We start from the raw sequence: 19,345 nt of genomic DNA on the forward strand, positions 1-19,345 counted from the left end.
AGTGACAATGCAAGCAAACGGGACACGCACTGAAAGTTTACCAAAAGAAACGTGAGACTCGAGTTTGTATTGAAGCACTTACCTGAATTTTGAAAACTTTTTTTTTTTTTTGGTTGTGCACAACTACTTGTGCAAATCAATTCTGTGGTGAAATTACTGTTCTTGAATAGATGGACGAACATTAGTTAAGGATTTGGTCCTGTTAGGAATCTTAATGCATATTAACATTTGGATCGTAACGTGAAGAATTATTGGACAGTAACTATGCACAGATGGTTTTTGAGAGATTGCATCACAATAACTTAACATGTATTACATTTAAGTGTTGTGGCTATACTTGCAAATCAGTGGCATTTGAACATTTACCATTTCACTTCCATTATAAGTGCTTTACTACTACCATTTTATCATCAAAATGTTTTCTATGGTAATTAGCGGTGCAACAAATGCAGTCTGTAGAGCTTGACATGTATTAAACTCGTGGACCTCCAACTGCATGTTTATAAAAGTCGTTATAAATGAATCAATCACAAGCATTTTACCAAGATTTAATGTACATTTATTCTTAACACGTGGAACATATAGTATAAAGATTTCATACGGAATAAATGATATTCATTAAGCCAAAAAAGGGGAAAAAAAGGAATTTACAACAAGTTTTTAGCTACATCATCTGAAATACAAATATGAATCCATAGCACTGGAATCGACTAAGGAAACCGCTGGGAAAGAGGGGAAAACAAACTCGTTTACTGTATCTGTTCCGGTGAATGATGATGAAATCAGTTGGAGTAATGGACTTGTCTGGTTTGATATATGCCTCTACAGCTTTAACGAAAGGAACTGAAATGTTATGTGCATGGGATCGCAAGGGCAGAAGATTGCATCCCTACAGCCAGAGATGTAAGGAGAGGAAGGTGGTAAATAAACACATGGCAATGCGCAATGAGAGATCTGTAGAGTGAAACCTTTAATTCGTCAAAGATTAAAAACGGTGAAGAGCGCCATAAGATGAGAGAGAAAGAAAAAGAGCAAAGTGTAATTTACAACATCATTATATACACTGCAGCCTGGACTGCATCTAGAGCTCAAGACCAGTCCTAAGAGGTGATTTCTTTAAGGGTCAAGTCATACAATCGAGGGACAAAGAAGAGGTCGGGGTGTTGTAGGTTCACGTTACTTTGGGGGGAAAGCCATTTTTTCCTCTCTCAACATGAACTAAAATCATCATTTTTAAAAACTACAGTTTTTTCGCTGCCAAGCCAGCATTATCTCAGTGTGAAACAGTATTGTTACAGTATGTTTACAGTTTTAAGGTGTACAGTACAGAAAAAAGTCCTACAATCTACTGCACAGGCCTCCCATTTACATGTCTGTTCACAGCCAACGACCTGGTTCCTTTAGGGCTAAGTATATATATATAATCCAAGTTACAGCAATTTATACCACACACCAGAGTCTGAGAGTCCATTTAGCCTCCAAGAACCAGATAATGGTCATCTCCGTGCCCGTCCTCACCCGGAAGGTGAACACGGGCACGGTTTTTCCCCAAACTCACTGTAAACGTGACAGCAACTTTGGTTACAGTTTTGTTGTTTTTTTTGTGTCTTTTTGTCATTATTTTTCCTTAAAAAAAAAAAAGTCCAAAAGGGCAGCGCACTCTTGCAGGCGAGGATCTCGATCGGCACATCCGTGTTAGTTTAATTCTTATCCATACGTGTTAAATCCGTCGCGACTTATATCCGTCCTTGAGAGCAAAGCAAGGGTAGACAAGGACAAACAGTGGAATCTGAGGTGATTTTGCATAAATTAAAAAAAATGAACATACAGTCAGTTTTGCTGTTAAATTTTCTCCACTCACGCAGACACACACACATTAAAAAAAACGAGTGGGGAAAAACATGATCGCCCCCACGGCTGTCATGACTGGCCGATCAGAAAAAGTACGTCACAGATTACATGAGACACCAAAGAGTTCATGAGTGGGGACACCGATATGTCCAGTAGCCGTGACTCGTACAGCCTGAACTCCGAGTGGTTCTCTTCCACTTTGGCAAGAGCGTACAGGGCACGTGCCGCCCGCCGCATCATGTCCACACTAGTGGGCTCGAAGTGCGCACCCTGTAAGTGCATCAACGAGCCCTGACTCTGTTGGAACTGGGTGGCTGCAAGACTGTCCTCTAAGAAGCCAAGAAGGTTTCCAACACTGCTTTTCTGCACAGCGATAGCCCGGGCCGTGATGCTGTCGCCTTGCGCCAGGTTCGCTAGCAGCACCACCGCCATCTCCCGGCAGACGGGCACTTTGCGCTCACCAACCATGCGCACGAGGTAGCCATAGAGCTTCTCAAGGCGGCTGAAAGGCGGCGTAGCCAAAATGAGGTCAACATTGTTATCCTGGATGCTAAGCTTGCTGAGGGTTTCCAGGACGAGTCTCTGGGGAGATAGTGTCCCGTTGAGCCCCAGCGTGGGGAAAGGGTCGACGGCTTCCGCCGAAGGGCACACGGCCCAGTGGAGCAGGCCATCCAGCAGCGGCAGGCAAATACTTTCAGGGTAGATGGACAGGTCCAGCTGGCCTGAGATGTTCGCTAACGTGACCAAGCAGTTTTCCCGCAGAACCTCGAGACAGTCCCACCACCACTCGTCTCGCTCGCAGCTGACCCCTTCGTCTTCCTCTTCCTCTTTCTCATAGGTAACCGGGGCCTGTTTGCGTTCAGGATGCCAGTGGTGCAACAGAACCAGCCGGCCAAGTAACAGCAAAAGTCCTGGATGCTTCGACATCTCCAGATCATTGCCGGAATAAAGGAAAGGCTGCGAACGATGTTGGAAACGCAGATGCAGCGGCGAGCGAGGGAGTCCTGCCAATCTGAAAGCATACAGAGCGGGGTCTCGTCCTTGCTGTGCGGCTCGTCCTCCAAGATCTTGATATTGCGACTCTGTTGCGCAAGGTCAATGCCAAAGAGAAACGTATTCTTCTCCTTGTTGCCATTCTGGTTGCCTCGGACAACTTCCTCCGTCACAGAGCCTTGCCGAGCTGAGAGTACGTCATCAATGGTGGCCGTTATACTCGTCGACGTGCTTGCTGTTGTAGTGCTTTTACCTTCGGACGATGGTTGGTCTGGGAATGGCTGAGGTTGTACTTCTTGATGCTCTTCATTTGTCTGAGGCTTCTCAGCATCCTCCGTAACAGTCACTACTACTTGAGACACTTTCTTGCGTGGCTCGACATTCACTGGCACCCGTTTCCGATGCTTCAAGAGCTCCATCCTGCTCTCAAAATGGGTTTGTATGTGCTCTGTGGTGTCACCACCACCTACACTCCAATGGATAAGACCGCTATCAAAGGCTTGTCGCCGACCCAATTTACTAGTGCGCCCAATCACAAACGGGTCTTTTTTCCTCAATATCTTGATGGGAAGCTTGTCAAATTTACTAGCCTGCTTTGGCCTCTCCTGGGAGGCGCTGGTGTCCTGCAATGGGGTGGATGATCGGAAATGATCTTTGCAAGAATTATCCTCATCTTCCCTCTCTTCTACGTCATTCTTGTCATTGGATTTTTGAACCTGCATAGACTCCTCTTTCTCTTGCTTGACCTGGACCTGTGACGTCTGCACAGTGTTGCTCTCTACATCTTCATCGTCATCCTCGTCCTCCTCTTCCATCTGCTCTGCCTCTGGCCCTTCCTCATCAGACATCTCGGGGTCAATGGCGTCTGGGTCAATTAGTGTACGCTGCCCAGGGTCACCAACCTCATACTCTTTCAAGATGCCAAAAATCTCGATGAGACACCTTCGGAAATACTCAACAATGAGCTCAAGGAAGCCAGTAAGCTGAAATCAGAAGATAAAGATAAATTAGTCACACTAGTTGACCAACCTGACCCATCCCATGTCATACGGTCTATACCAGGGGGTCGCCAGACTCGGTTCTGGAGGGCCAGTGTCCTGCAGAGTTTATCTCCAGCCCTAATTAAACAGCAGCTAATTAATGTCTTACTAGGTATACTTGAAACTTCCAGGCAGGTGTGTTGAAGTAAGTTGGAGCTAAACTCTGCAGGACACCACCCCTCCAGGACCAAGTTTGGTGACCCCTGGTCTATACAAACTACTCACCTGGTTCAGATTAAAGTTAGAAATGCTGTTGTCATCATACAAAAGAATATTAATGGTATCCAAAGCCCAAGTGCTCTCGGCTAACAAGCCTGATTTGAGGGACATCATGACTCGCCAGGCCTCTGGTGTTCCTGAAACCGAACAAAAGCGATTTTTAGACCACCCCACAAATGGTCTGGGACACAAGTATTCATGGGAACAATGCAATGAGCCTCTTACCAATTTCCTTCATGGTAAGCCGACGACGCGGTTTCAGAATAGGCTGCGTGGCCTCTGTTGAACCTGGTGGGAATGCCACGTCTCTCCGAATCAGAGGGGGCTGCACTGGCGGCTGGGCAATGTGTGATGCAGGAACTGGAGGTCCAGCCTTCTGGATTTTCATCCCCGTGTGCATGTATGGAGACTTACTGGGCGAGGTCCTGTTCTCCATTGGTCGTGGCATGGGTGCAGGGCTGGACACTTGTGGAATGTGGTTCTGGGAGGACTGATAGTTGGACTGAAGAGGTCTGGACATTGGCGGCCCAGAGGCTCCAGGTCCGTACGGGGGCTGCCGCTGGTTAACATGGCCAGCCCAAGGTCCCTCGTGGTTCATGCGCTGATCTGAAGGCATCATGTCTTCAGAACGATTCATGCCATGGTAGCCTTGACTTTGGGAAGGGACGCCAGGTGGCCCCTGGCGATTATGATAGTTTGGGTAGTTCATCTCATTACGCCCAGGCCACATAGGACCTTGGGGTCCATCGGGGACTGAAGGCATGGAGCCACTCATGGAGCTACCCATCATCTGTGGTGGTATGGAGGGCTGTGAGTTTGGACCACCCGCGTTAGGTCCTCGATCTCTCCCAAAACCAAAAGGAAACTGGCTCTGTGGCCCCGGTGGGCGTCTGTCGGAGCCTGGATAGGCGTTATACTGGTTATACATATCAGGTTGGGACTGAGGTCCACCTGGGGCCTGGGGTCCCTGCTGCTGACCACTGAAAGGGTACATGTCCCCTTCATGACGCTTTGCAGGAGGACCGTAAACACCATCAACTGGTCTCTTCTGTGTGTAATTCTGTATTTGAGAAATTTATTTTTATTTTTTTTAGATTTTAGGCAATGCCACACCTAATAACAATATTATAATTTTAAAAAGATTTTGTTTCACTGACCGGTTGCTGTTGTGGGTACATTCCTGACTGTTGGTTTGGGTATGGTCCACTAGGGGGAGCACCTTGGCCAGGGTATTGACTACTGTAAGAATCAAGCCTGCAAACCAAAACATAGATGCAGTTTCAAAAAGGCCCAAAAAGCATGGATGCTCAAAGGCAAGTAGCAAAAAATAGAAATGAGCATTTGTAAAATATTAAGAATATTTGATTAAATGCTAACCTCTGTTGCTGTGGGGGCCGGTTGGGTGAGTACATCCCTGCATCTGAAGGCATCATGTTAGGCTGTGGACCCATACTGCCATCTGGGCCCATACTTGAATCCGGTCTGTGGGGAAATAAAGAAACGGCAACTGAAGACACTACTCCTTGGTTGGGTTGTGTGTTGAAACATGAAAAACCATTGCAATATTAACACTCAATCTGATTTCTGTATGAATGGATTGCTATAATAAACTCACTGGCTACACTTCATGCAAATACTTGGAATACATGCACTCACCTTCTTTCAAATCCTGGACCATATGGGTACTGTTGTCTTTGACCCATCGGCATATTTCCCATAGGTCCTGGGGGGCCTCGGTTATATTGTTCACCTATGCCACTGTTTGGGCCTTGACCTGGGCTCATGAACTGCTCACCCGCTGAAAATGTAAGCAGAGAGTCACACTGAGCGTCCTCTTTTTTTTATTTTATTTATTTTATATTACATATAACCTATGGTTCTTATGAGTTAATTACCACATGCCAAAATAACTAGTAAATAATGTCTGTTTAAAATAATGTTTCTTATATCAAACCAGTCACTGGGATAAGAATCATGGGTTGTACAAATTTTAAGAGCATACAATTTGTAAAATTCCACTGTAAGGATATGACCAGAACAGTCACCTTTTCTCATACCACCGAATGGGTCCTTATTGGGCTCATAAGGGCCCATGCGGCCCATCATGTCTGGTCCACCCATACCAGGCTGATAACCTGAATTGGGGGTCACAGAGTTTCGTCTGGAAAAAGCTGGATCCCCACCGTCAGCAAACGGGTCCTGCAAATTCACACTGCTCCTGTGTGAGACAGATAATGTCAGATATACTCCAGTCCGTCTGAATGTCCTGTACCAAAACTGAGACAGAGCATTGAGATGTACCTAGCACCAGGCATAGGAGGCATCTGACTATGCGGTGTTGAAGCAGGTGTAGGGGGCTTCAGGTCTCCACCTTCGGCCATAGAACTGCTGGTCGACTGAGGCGTCTGAGGACCCTGTAACGATCCGGATCCAGCTGGGAGGAAAGAAATAAAAAAATTTTTTAAAAAGAGATCGGATCTGTCAGTCAGCAAATCCTAAAGGAGGTTTAGTCAACGTCATATTGTGTGTAGTAAACACTGTGCTTTAATAACAACCACAAACCAGAAAACCAGAATCTTTTTCCACATGGCAGTAATTTAAACATCAAATACGCTCTGACTGCCTGCGATTGTCGCTTTCACAGCACTTTCACTGTCATTGTGGACAGACAGCATGCCAACACGCAGCGACACGCTTTCGAGGAAATGCGCTGAGCTCGGCTCATTTGGCAACCTTCCCCTGCCTGAAATCACGCTGCTTTTCATGCCGCTTAATCTCATTTGAGGACTTTCCCCCACCGGTGACACAGGGAGAGGAGCTCTGCCAGCTAAGTGCTCAGAGTATCATCCTTAGGTTTGAGGCTCCATATCCCAGCATGACAGAGTCTCCATTACTACCACTCAACCAGCAGCTAACAACACACTTACCACGCAGATAAGTGCTTAGTCATGTGTTGAAGAAGTGATGAGGCAATCGGCTTAACTCTGATGTCACGTGTCACCGTTTCTGGGCCCAAACACTCGTCAGATGCCAAAAGCAAGGAACACACGTCGCTAATATACACTCACGGTAGGGCTTTGCAATTAATTGAATTCGATTATCACGCGCATCTCGTCAGTAAAGCCGGTTTCGTGACTAGCAGTAAATCGCCATCACCTGCTTTCAGATGGAGTGGCAGTTAATACACGGAGTCATAGTTCACTGACAAGCAACGCTAAACCGCGTTCATAATCGAAGGCGATTCGTCTTCAATTATGAACGCGATATTGCCTAACTAATCACGAAATCGGCTTTACTGACGAGATGCGCATGATAATCGAATTTGATTAATTGCACAGCCCTAACTCACGGTTTGCTGTAATACTAACCTTTATCTCCACACTGATATCTCAGATGGCCAGACAGTGACTCATCTTGTGTGAAACGTTAAAATATTGTGTCCGGAGGCCAGTGTTGGGGGGCAACGCATTACAAGTCCCGTGAGTTACATAATCAGATTATTATTATTATTATTTTTTAAAGTAACTAGTAAAGTAATGCAGTTACATTTTGAAATAAGTAACACCAGTTACTTTGTTTCCCCATGTACTGACTGACAGCTCTCCTGTCCTCATGTTGAGAGAAATCAGGAGTAAGTGCAGAGGCGTTGTGTACAAAAACAGATTCAGTATTCCTTAAAATGAATAAAAGCATTAAAATGCACTCAGAATATGGTGCAAACCTGCAATAATTAAAATGTTAAATAACAAACATCCTTTATGCATTTAATCCCATTTTATTAACCAATGTGTTAGCTGCTGACCTACTAACAAGCAAAAATGATTTTAGATAAACAACATTTGCGTTTGATTATTTTGTTTTATTGCTGAAGTGTGTTGAACTTTCTTCTGCATCCTATTCTTCATACAATCCAGAATGGCAGCACAGCTGAAAGGCTGTTTATTTCCTTCAGCCTGAAAGAATGAAAAGGGCTTTATCATTTGTCAGAAGTAAAACTTTTTTATATAAAAAAAAAATAGCCCAGCCCAGATGAGAAAATTGAAGGCAAAAGTAACGTAACTCATTACTTTCTATAAAAACGAAGTAATGCAATTAGTTACTTTTTTTTTTTTTTTTAAGGAGTAATGCAGTATTGCAATGCATTATTTTTAAAAGTAACTTTCCCCAACATTGCCGGAGACAGTAGTGCACACCATGAGTTTTTTTAAAAGCCTAGCTTTAGTGTGATATAAATAAATAGAGTTCATAAATGGCTGTTCAGTTCAAATGTGTAGTGGGTTGGACCTGGAAACAGTATTCCTTATGCCACGACTGAAAGGTGCAGCAAGCGACTTCTGTGAAACATTGTTGAAAATTTTAATCAAATCAATCAACACCCAAACAAACAATTGGGAATACTTGCTAACTGTCGGTTCTGTGCATGCTGGAAAAAATACGGTGTTTGTACATAGTTCTGCAGGTATAAATAGGGAAAAACGGGGAAGTCGTGGCCTAATGGTTAGAGATTCGGACTCATAATCCAAAGGTTGCGAGTTCGAGTCTCAGGTCCGGCAGGAATTGTAGTGAATGTACAGCACTCTCTCCACCCTCAATACCACAACTGCGGTGTCCTTGAGCAAGGCACCGAACCCCCAACTGCTCCCTGGGCACCGCAGCATAAATGGCTGCCCACTGCTCCGGGTGTGTGTTCACAGTGTGTGTGCACTGCCGCTTTGGATGGGTTAAATGCAGAGCACAAATTCCAAGTATGGGTCACCATACTTGGCCACATGTATTAATTTTTTTTTTAAAAACCCGAAATGGATTGGAGCGATCAGACCGAGCACCACAACACACTTAGGGCTGATGATACGAGGCAACTTTTTGAGCAATGTTGCCGGGCAACTTTGGTTAATGTTGGCATCAATGGGCAACCAGGTGGGACACAGGGCCTATGACTGATTTAAACTATCCAGATAGAAATTTGTTACCCATTCTCAGTGGGAAAGTCCTCAAGCAACATTGCTCAAAAGTTGCCCCGTGTATCATCAGCCTTGCAGCCAATTAGCAATAGGGGACGTTTTACATCCATGATGGGGAGGAGAGAGATCGAGGGAGCAAGCTGGAGATTTGTAGACTGTAGAAAAAGAGATGGCCTAGACCTTAACAAATAGGAAAATATCTAAGAAATATAACCTAATAAAGAAGAGTTATGATCAGGAACGAGCTAGGACTCGCATTTATATCGGAAAAGCTTTCCAGCGCTGGATGTTAGAGAGCGGGAAGGCCTGAAAATGGATGCTGAGGTTGCTTTATTTCTGCTCGACACGTAACATTGGCTCAACCATTTCACAGAACCAAGACATGCTGTTGTACATTAGCATTACATTCATCCATACTTCTGCGAGGCGTCTGAAGGGTGAGCTGTTAGTCAATGTATGTGTTGCATAGCATGTTTGTGAATCTAGGGGCAGAGCAAAGAAGGCAGGGGTGTGTTTCTTTTAGGTAGGGCTGTGCTTGTTTTGGCGTTTCGTAAATCACTTACTACACCTTTAAGCAAACTGCACCTTGATCAGTTTGATTGCTTGAGTGCAACAAATAAACAAGCAGAATACTCATAAAATTACAAAGGAGGCCCCATTTTTCCTCATTCCTGATACTTCAAGTCCTTGAGTGCTCATGCCCATCCCACCAACATGATTACTATGAGGCCACGTGCCTCATTTCAGCAGACATGAGGCAACGTTTGTGTGTGTAAATGTCAGAGCGCGAAAGGAATGAAGCGGAGAGAGACACAAATGTGTGTGGATGAACAGCATGTTTGCATGCCACATGTTGCGGCTCATCTTGCGGCCAGCTAGAGGACGATTACTACTGGCACGCCTGTCGGATGACTCATGCTTCCATTCATTAGCTCGTACACAGACTGGGGTCACCGGCAGGTCAGACATATCCGTATCTCGCACTTCACACATGCTCCTTAACACACACAATACCTCAGCCTCCCTCCTCTGGGCAAGGATATCCCTCTAACGCAGATAAAGAGAGGGGAGGGTGGGAAAGAAAAAAAAGATGAGGAAGAAAAACCCAGCTTGACTTTATATACCACCACCCCCTTCTTTTTTTTTTTTTCCTTTTCCCCATTCATCTTTTTTTCTGGCTTGGTTCAGCCCTCCAGGGGTTTGCCTCTGAATCCTAAGGCCAGGAAAAAGCCGTCTGCAGCAGGGGAAAAAAGCAGTCAGCCTGGAGCACCTGACCCGGTGCCAAGCAGACATGCTCTACATCACAGGGGATCCCCTTTAACTCGCCCCATTTCTCTTGTAATCTCAGTCGCTCTCTGCTGAACTCACTCTCTGGCTCAGAGAGTCTTTTACATGGGACGCGTTTCAGGATTGAAAAAAACGAAACAGAATGGAGTGCATAACCCATCGGTCTCCTTAAGCGTATTTAACACCCAGGCTTTTTGCCAGTTTCATACAATAGGCCGGACACACTGCCATTGTTGCAGACAAATGCTTTGCTAGCTACAGTAAATACGCTCGGGATGCCTGTCCGGTGCACAGCTGCTTCTGATTGATGCATTTAAAAAAATAATAATATTCATGTGCTGCATAAAAACATCTGAGGTATTTTTAACAAAACACATCTTTTATAAAAAAAAAAAAAAAAAAAAAAAATAGCATGAGGCACTGGGAACTTCAAGGACGCAACAAAGATGTCCATCAGTCGCACATGTGCAGAAAGAAGGGTGTACATTGTGATGATTTAATCACTTTTTTCAACCATTTTAAACAACAATTGCTGTTGTAGATTCAAAACAGTTATGCACTTTCAATAAATGAACAAATGGAAGAAGAATATTTAAGCATTTTCATAGATCTCCGACAGATCACCGATCTTTCATAGGCACCGACATAGATCTTAGAAAAACAAAAATGACAAGAAACTAATTTTTAAAAAACTGATGCGCCAAATGTTCAGCAACAAAAATAAATAAATAAACATCACATTTTAGTTCGAAATAATTTTGGAGGGCTGAAACAACTGACCAAAACTGTGTACCAAAACAGTGCTTCTTTTTGCATGTAGATAAACTATAGCAGGTAAACATGTGAGCTTTGTGGACACACTTTACCATACCCAAAACAGTAAAATAGCAATATGTAAAATTTGTTTGGCTGAAATGGGAAGTGGCTTGTGGCTGATGAACTTTACTTTAACTGGTTTAATTTATCTTTTGAGAACTCGACACCCTGAACAACACTGAGATCAAGTACCCAATCACCAAACTTCATCTTTTAGTTTCAGTGTGTTCAGCTAAATGAAAACTGTCATTTCTGTTTCAGTACTTTTTGGACTTCTGTGAACATTTTTGATTGATCGAGCAAACAAATCATGGCATGAATGTTTTTAATCAACTTCCTGAACAATCTCACGGAAATGTTTTTTACAAACTAGTGTTATGTTTTTTTCTGAACTGTTAAAAAAAAAAAAAAAAAAAAATCAATCCAAACACACTCGTACTCGTTAGTGATGATAAAACTAAAATGGTGAAATAAAAAGTGCATTAAAAATTATGATATTAATAATGTTGTTTATATTGGCAGCAAAATTCATTCATATTTCCCAGCTCTCCTCTGAACACAGAAGCACAGAAGGGCATAAATAAGCAATGCTATCCCAGCAGAACAGAGTAGTGTGGTAGCTAGCAGTACCGTAAATCACTATAAACGACACGAGGAATGAACGTCAAACATTACCAGCTGTACTAAACCACATCAAAGCAAAACTCCATTAAAACAAGACATGCACACTATAAAGATTCACATTTACAAATCACATTAATCTAGATGTTATAGGTGCGTTATCGGAGCAATGGGAAGGGGTTTATGTCAAGACAGTTAACGTCTTTCAAGTCTGATTATGTCAGTTTCCTGGACCTCATGAACACATTGTACCCGCATTTGGGAAACTGGCTCAGAATAATATCGCATTAACCGTTCCTTCAAATTCATCGCAACTTGCTTCAATTCTGCATAACATGCCAATCGTACATGAGAATAAGAAATGCTGAAAGAAAGCACCAAATCTCAAGACTGGTCAGAACATATTTGATGTTTCATAAACATCTCTTTGAAGATGGACGCAAAATGACAGAGCTACCAAGTGCAATGAGGACTGAAACGCTGACACTGAAGAGAGGCCTTTCTGCACCAAACCTGGCAAGGACAAAAAGCTGGAATTGTTTCATATAAAAGAGTCGTCTGCACTGACCTGGTGAAGGAGGCTGGACCTTGGCCTGGTTCTTTTTAGGGTCATTGTTGAAGATGTCGGGTGGCGGATCTTCCCCTCGTTCAATCTTGCACTCGAAGGCGTACAGACACTGGATGTACTGTTTCTTCAGAGAGCTGGCAGCACTACTGGATGTGCCCACATTCAGGTTAGTGGCTATTTCCCTCCACTTCTTATTCTTGTTCACCTAAAAACAGCAGACAGACAGAATTAATGACTGAGAAGACCTTCAGTGGATTCAAACCCAGCACATCCAACTAAAACTAAAATAATTTAACTACAAAAGTCAACAAGAAATCATAAATGACCCCATGAAACTTTCGTAATGTTCTTGGTCTTGTTGTGCGAATCATAATATTAAAATGATAATAACCAAGGCTGTGCAGATAGCAAAAACAACATATAATATATCAAGTTTTCATTTCTTAATACAAAATGAAGATAATGTAAAATATAAATTAATATGCAGTGCATGCATTTATCAAAATGTTCCTCTCTAAGTTGTTTTTCTAGCTGACTATCGAGTTGACAGACGTTGACTGGCTTTCCTGAGGTAACTAACGTTACAAGCTGTTTTATTGACGCTTTTTGCAGTTGAAACACTAATTTGAGTGATACATTTCAATAAGTTGTACGGTTTCTTACAACACACCTTCTGAGTTTCATGTTTATTTCATGCAGTAACTAGTTGCAAAGAAGAGATTTTTGATTCACGTGGTGCTTAAACTGAGCTGGCTTTACGATCTGTCATGCCACGTTAAAAAAAAAAACAGGTCAAATCCACATGTATTGTTTGCATTTTGTGATAAAATTGACAGAATTTGAAATCTGCGACTTTGTTTCATATTAAAAATAACAATGCACAAAGCATACAGAGATTACTGGCTGTCAGGTACACTGTAAATAATGTTTAGTGAAGTTCACAAGTCTTTAACTTGGAGTCTGAGTCAAGTCTTGAGTCTTTGGTCATGAGTCCAAGTCGAGTCAAGTCATTTAATGGCTCGCTAAAAAAATAAATAAATAAAACATTCAGAATCCTCATGTATTGAAATCTTCCTATTTACGAAGCTGTTTTATATAAGCTATAGACAAAATATGATATTAGGTAAAAAAAAAAGTATTAGGATGTAAGGTTAATGTACATCCAGCCTGTTATAGGCTATGTTTTAAACCATTAACACGTTCAAAGCAGTTTTTCTGTAATCAAATTCTATAATAAGAGTCCGATCTATCATGAGACGTAAGGAAATATGACGCAGATATTACAAAACCATACAAATAAAGTATTTCTTTATGATATAAGCCAGGGGTATTCAATTAAAGTTCCAAGAGGCACAGCCTCTATATTTTCTTCCAAGCAGAGGTCCGGACAAAAAAAATAAAGAAGAATTTTTTACATGTATTGTATTTTTACATTTAGATACATGCGAGGCCATGTAAAAAAAAAAAAAAAAAAGTTTCTATTCAGGGTTTTCCTCCTGAAATCTATACTATTTTAATATTTTAATTAAAATCGTTATAAAAACAATGAAGTTACAATAATCAAAACGTTCTCATCTTGAGCAGAAAAGAAAGATAACCAGCCGTTTCGAAGTTTAAGTTCGATCCTAGCCATCTAACAACAATTTTATAATTGCATTATTCTTTTGAAATGTTCTTAGCCTACAGATTAATAATGCTAAATGTAGATCAGAAACGTCTCGTCACATCTGGTTTGAACAGTCATAGGTTATAGATAGATAAATAGATAAGAAAATATATTTATTTTTCTATATTTGCAGCATTGTTTTTTTCTGCTGTGTTTTAGTGAAAGTAAATCTATAAATTAATCTATCTATCTATCTATCTAATATATATATATATATATATATATATATATATATATATATATATATATATATATATATATATATATATATATATATATATATATATATATATATATATATATATATATATATATATACACACACACACACGTGTGTGGTTGTACATACATGTAGTTGTTTTTTAGTGTTTGGCTTAGTGTTATGTTAAAAACCATTATACTCATACCTTTTGTTCTTTAATATATTGTTTTTAGCTTTATTTTATGTTTTCATTTAAATGTTAAGTCTTGAAATTTTGTTTGCATGTCGTCATTTAATTTCTTTATATTTTTTAAATGTGTATATATATATATATATATATATCTCTATATATATATATAGTATTTATAAAGTTTTAGCTTTAGATCTGTTTAATTGTTTTAATACTACAATTGATTGCTTCTGTTGTCCTCATTTGTAAGTCGCTTTGGATAAAAGTGTCTGTTAAATGACTATCTATCTATCTTCTATCTATCTATCTATCTATCTATATATATATATATATATACACACACACATACACACATTTATATTTAGTCATTTAGCACATATATATAAAATGTTGCTGCTCACGGTGTTTCTGTTGTTGTTAAAATAACCGTGTCATCCGCAGCTCTTAAACTTGGCACCGGCGCGCGTCCGGTTGACACTTTTTTTCAACTTCAGGTTTCAGACGACTATTTATTTATAGTAGCCAAAATTTGGGTGCTTTACTACAAATTTCTAATCTACAATCCAGTCAAACTATATAGGAATCAAGTTACCCCCTAAATTAGGGCCCAATGAAATCTTTTTTTTTTTTTTTTTAAATCCCATTTTTTTCTTTTTTCTTTTTTCTGGACTCCATTTTAATGGTTAAATTAAAGTTTATTTATCAAAAAGCATGTCTTAAAATCAACAATTTTACTGCAATTTATTAAAAGTTGATTTTTACGGCTCTATGAAATGCGCTTTAGTTTTTTTTTTTTCCTGGTATTCAAATGAAGCCATAAAACTTTCTTGAAATCCAATTCAAATTAAACCCTTTATTTTATTTAAATTTTTTTGTGAACAAAGTGCTGCACAACAGGTGTACTGTTAAAATTAAAACATGGAAAAATTGTGTGATTGTTCCTTACAAATAAAGTTTCAATAATAATTTATTAGTAGTAGTATTACATTAAGATATACATGCTACTGTACGAAAGTAATATATTTGTGTCAATTTCTTCAAGTTGAACCGGTCTTTTATTTTGACGGGTTGCAGTAAGAGTTTTGTTTGTGTGCGTATATATGACAACATTTTTTTCTAAAAAGAAATGGTCAAATGATCATAAAGTGGAGAAGATGTGTTCGCGTACTTATTCTAAAAACACAGCGAGCGTCACAGACACTTCAGTATATATAGTAAACAAAACCACGCGTCTACGCCATTCATTCACACAAGACACGAAGAACATGCAGGATTAATATTTAAAAGGTCTTTTTGTGGCTTAATATTCACAGACGCTAGTCCAAATTCAAATTCTGTGACATTCCGCGTTATACAGTAAATTCCATTTTTATGACTGGATTCCGCAATTCCACATCGTGAAAATCATAGGGCCCAACTAAATGATTTTCTACTAGTCCTATCCACTCGAAAACCATGCTGTCGTTGTGACAAGTTAAAAGCCTTGTTTACACCATTTCATGTCCTATAATAGCTCCTAAAAAAACTTTCTGTAATGTACAGCTTCCATATCACACCTGAGTGAGGCCACCAATCTCTTTGACAGACACGTAGAGGCGGAAGAGGTCGAGGGGCTTGCGGCCCACCGCGGGGAGATTGTTCATGCCCATGGCTTTCTCCTCAGCAAATGCAAGGTAACGATCCACCCACATTTTGCGCTCCGGTTCTGGGCCCAGCTCGTACAGGCGGGTTATCTTCTCATTAGTGGTGGTAGAAGAACTGGACTTCTACAAGGACAAAAAAAAGGAGCAAAAAATGATAAAATGCAGTCAAGTATTAGATTTCTGCTGTGTAGTTACGGTGGGGGAAAAATTCCCCCATGCAATTTTCATAAACAGGAGGCACACTAGTGGGTATATCAATGCACTGTATATGTGCAATGCGCATTTCAGCGGAAAAGCATTTTCATTAATGATGTATAAAGCCAGGACCGCAGGGAGCAATTTCAAAAGCCCTGAATGAGCGTTACTCCTCCTCTACATTCTCTGGCTATCACAACTCTCCATACAGATGATCAGTCAAGCGCTGTTCACAGGGCTCAGGGCTGCCCGCCCGTGTCCTTCGACCTGCAACAGCACGGCCCCGACCCATTTAAATATTAATAGCTCTTCACCTTTTTCGTTTCAGTCTTAGGCGTCCCATCCGCTTTGTTATTCAACTTCTGAGTTTGGTTGAGCTTGTCCATGCCAAACTCTGGACTGGGAGCCATGCCTAGGAGACAAATGTAAACACTGTGTCACTGTGGGCCAAAAAGCATTTTATTCAATTCAAAGATTCACAGTTTGAACTATTAGCAAAAAAACTAAAATGCAGAAAGCAAAGCAAGCAAGATACACTGCTTACCAGCAGAGTTATTGGACATGTTTCCGGGCATGGGGTACGGCCCCGCTTGATTCATCATACCCTGCATGCTGTTCATGGGCGGGACATACGGAGACCCGGCTCCCATCATTCCCTGGTTCATGTTGGGATATCCAGGCGGTCTAGAAGAGAAATGAATAAGACAAGTTAGCTAAACTGGATCTTAAATGGTATGAATGACTCTTTCAACACACTGCCTTCACTCATACTGTCATGATCTGATTTTCATCTCTCACAGTGTGATCAGACTGAATCCAGCTGTGCTCCGCAGGACTGTAAAATCTCTGCTATAAGTCTGAGTCTACCAGCAGTGCCTTTAGAATTTCACAAAATAATTTAATATAAAATTAGGCTTGCATTTACTTTATTTCCACATTTGCTAAACATTATATATTTTCTGAGCCTCAGGTTAATCAAAATCAATAATTCCAAGCCCAAACAAATTAAATCAATACATGTCCTGCCTTTAGCACAGTCAGGTTTATAAGGAAGTGTTTAAAAGGAATAGAAAAGATTCAGTATAAGACAGACCCATTTGAGCTTGAGCTAAAACTTGCCCCTTTTAGACTTGCACTATTCATTTACTAACTGCTTGTTTTCTTTAAAAGAAACGAATACTAGCTTCTCTAATCTATTTGTATTCTATTTGTTTTGTTTTTATTTATTATACAATTAACAAAAAAGCAAAAACAGGCCTCTAACACTAGCTTGCTCTATTCTTCTATTCTATCCGTTTTCTTTTTATTATATAATTTTTTTTTAAAAAACCTTGCTACGTGTACTGTGTTAAGCTAACAGACTTGTCATAGCACTTGCGTCTCATTGCTCTTTTGTTGATTTTGATTGCTTCCATTGTCCTCATTTGTAAGTCGCTTTGGATAATAGCATCTGCTAAATGACTAAATGTAAATGTAGATTGTTTGCTGAAAATACAGAAAAATGTTAAACACCTCACATACTGATGCTGAATCAGTAAAGTAAAATCATGAGTATTTCTATGCTGGTGACACTGTTGCCTTGTGAATGGGGAAACAGGACTACAATTTCAGTTATTATGCACAAAACTATTTACAGGCGATTCTACTCTTACTGTCACTAGCACTAAGAACATGAGTACATCATGATTATTGGTGTGTTTTCACTGCAAAACACCACAAAAAAGCAAATAACACAACTTTGAGACAAGCTATAGCAAATTCAGCCATTATAGGCCATGAAAAAAATGTCTGAGAAATGTCCTATTTGTGAAATCAGCTGATTTACAGCTTCAAGCTTCATTTACACCGTGTTTCGACAATCAGAGCTCTAGTGACTCAACTTCTTGTGACTAAGCTCAGCATTTCTGCAGTGTTGGCAATCAGTGGGATGGACTCTGATTCTCATGCCAAAAAACTGACATTGTCCGATCAGATCCAAACTTTTCCCAGTCCAAGAGGGCCTGGATTCTGCACAGGCTCGTTTCAGTGAGTTCAGAAGCACATGTGGACTGTACCTGTGTATGGAGTTGGTTGGGCCATGGTGCATCCCCGCCGCTGCCACAGGATCCTGAGGCTTTCTGTTCATCCCAGGCGGCGGACACATTCCTGACGCCACCTGAGGAGGCATGGCACCCATGTTGGGGCCCATGTTGGGGCCCATGTTGGGGCCCATACCAGGGCCGTATGGCCTCGTACCCATCTGCCCCGGACCCATGCGTCCCGGAGGCATCCCTCCATACTGCCCCCCTCCACCCTGCCCTGCCATGGGGTTGATGGAGCCGCCTATGCCAGGACCACTCGGATAGTTAGCGTTCGGCATGCCTCCATAACCCGGCGGCCTCGGGTAACCTGTGCAACAGATTAAGGTTAATGCACACTCTAGGCTCGTGTAAAATGTGTTTGATGTTCTTTAAGAGCATCAGTGTTCAGTCAAATCGAATCTTCTCACCTTGTGGTCCGTACTGGCCACTCTGCGGCACATAGTTGCCCATGGAGTTGTTTTGTGGGAAGGAACCCATCCCACTATGCATTTGGCTTCCAGATGACTGCCGTGGGGATAAAGTTGACCCGGGTTGAGGAGAGCCGTATGGCATCTGAGGGTTCCTCATGTATACTGTAGAGAGCAGACACAGTTACGCTACAGTAAACCACCTCCGAGGTTATGCTTTCATGCTAGGAGTTTTGGTGTGAACAAGCTGATCTCATGTGCACAGCACAAGAGCCGCACCAAAGTAAATGTGAAAATGGTGGTCTGGGGTACAGCTTGTGTAGACACCAATGAAGTTCACAACTCAAAAATCAATATGGTCGAATATGCATAAGCGAACCACAATTTACGATGTTTAAGTAGAGACCATAGAAATAGCTTTCAGGGACCTCATTCCTAATTCCAGAATACATCAGGAAATGTGCAGTCAATTTATGGGGGATAATAATTTTAATAATATGAAATTTTAATATTTGACTGTCAAAATAAAATTGAGAATATAAGAAAAATCATATAATTCATATGTTAAACAATCAAAAATGGCAGGACACCCTTAAGTCGTCTTT

The 19,345-nt window shown here is 41.2% G+C and overlaps 1 protein-coding gene across 1 annotated transcript in view; it reads right to left on the reverse strand.

Moving 5' to 3' along the window:
• Positions 1-948: 948 nt before the first annotated feature.
• Positions 949-19,345, reverse strand: part of arid1ab (AT-rich interactive domain 1Ab) — a 66,666-nt gene continuing 48,269 nt past the window's right edge. Inside the window, 15 exon segments of the mRNA XM_058752465.1 lie at positions 949-2,792; positions 2,795-3,827; positions 4,110-4,240; positions 4,329-5,163; positions 5,261-5,357; positions 5,481-5,585; positions 5,760-5,901; positions 6,149-6,321; positions 6,405-6,537; positions 12,357-12,561; positions 15,971-16,180; positions 16,567-16,664; positions 16,797-16,936; positions 18,307-18,640; positions 18,741-18,905. Of these exon segments, the coding sequence (XP_058608448.1) occupies positions 1,921-2,792; positions 2,795-3,827; positions 4,110-4,240; positions 4,329-5,163; positions 5,261-5,357; positions 5,481-5,585; positions 5,760-5,901; positions 6,149-6,321; positions 6,405-6,537; positions 12,357-12,561; positions 15,971-16,180; positions 16,567-16,664; positions 16,797-16,936; positions 18,307-18,640; positions 18,741-18,905 (4,673 nt within the window). The 3' untranslated portion in view covers positions 949-1,920.

Source organism: Onychostoma macrolepis, chromosome 19 (assembly GCF_012432095.1).
Source record: "Onychostoma macrolepis isolate SWU-2019 chromosome 19, ASM1243209v1, whole genome shotgun sequence".
Classification (NCBI taxonomy): domain Eukaryota; kingdom Metazoa; phylum Chordata; class Actinopteri; order Cypriniformes; family Cyprinidae; genus Onychostoma; species Onychostoma macrolepis.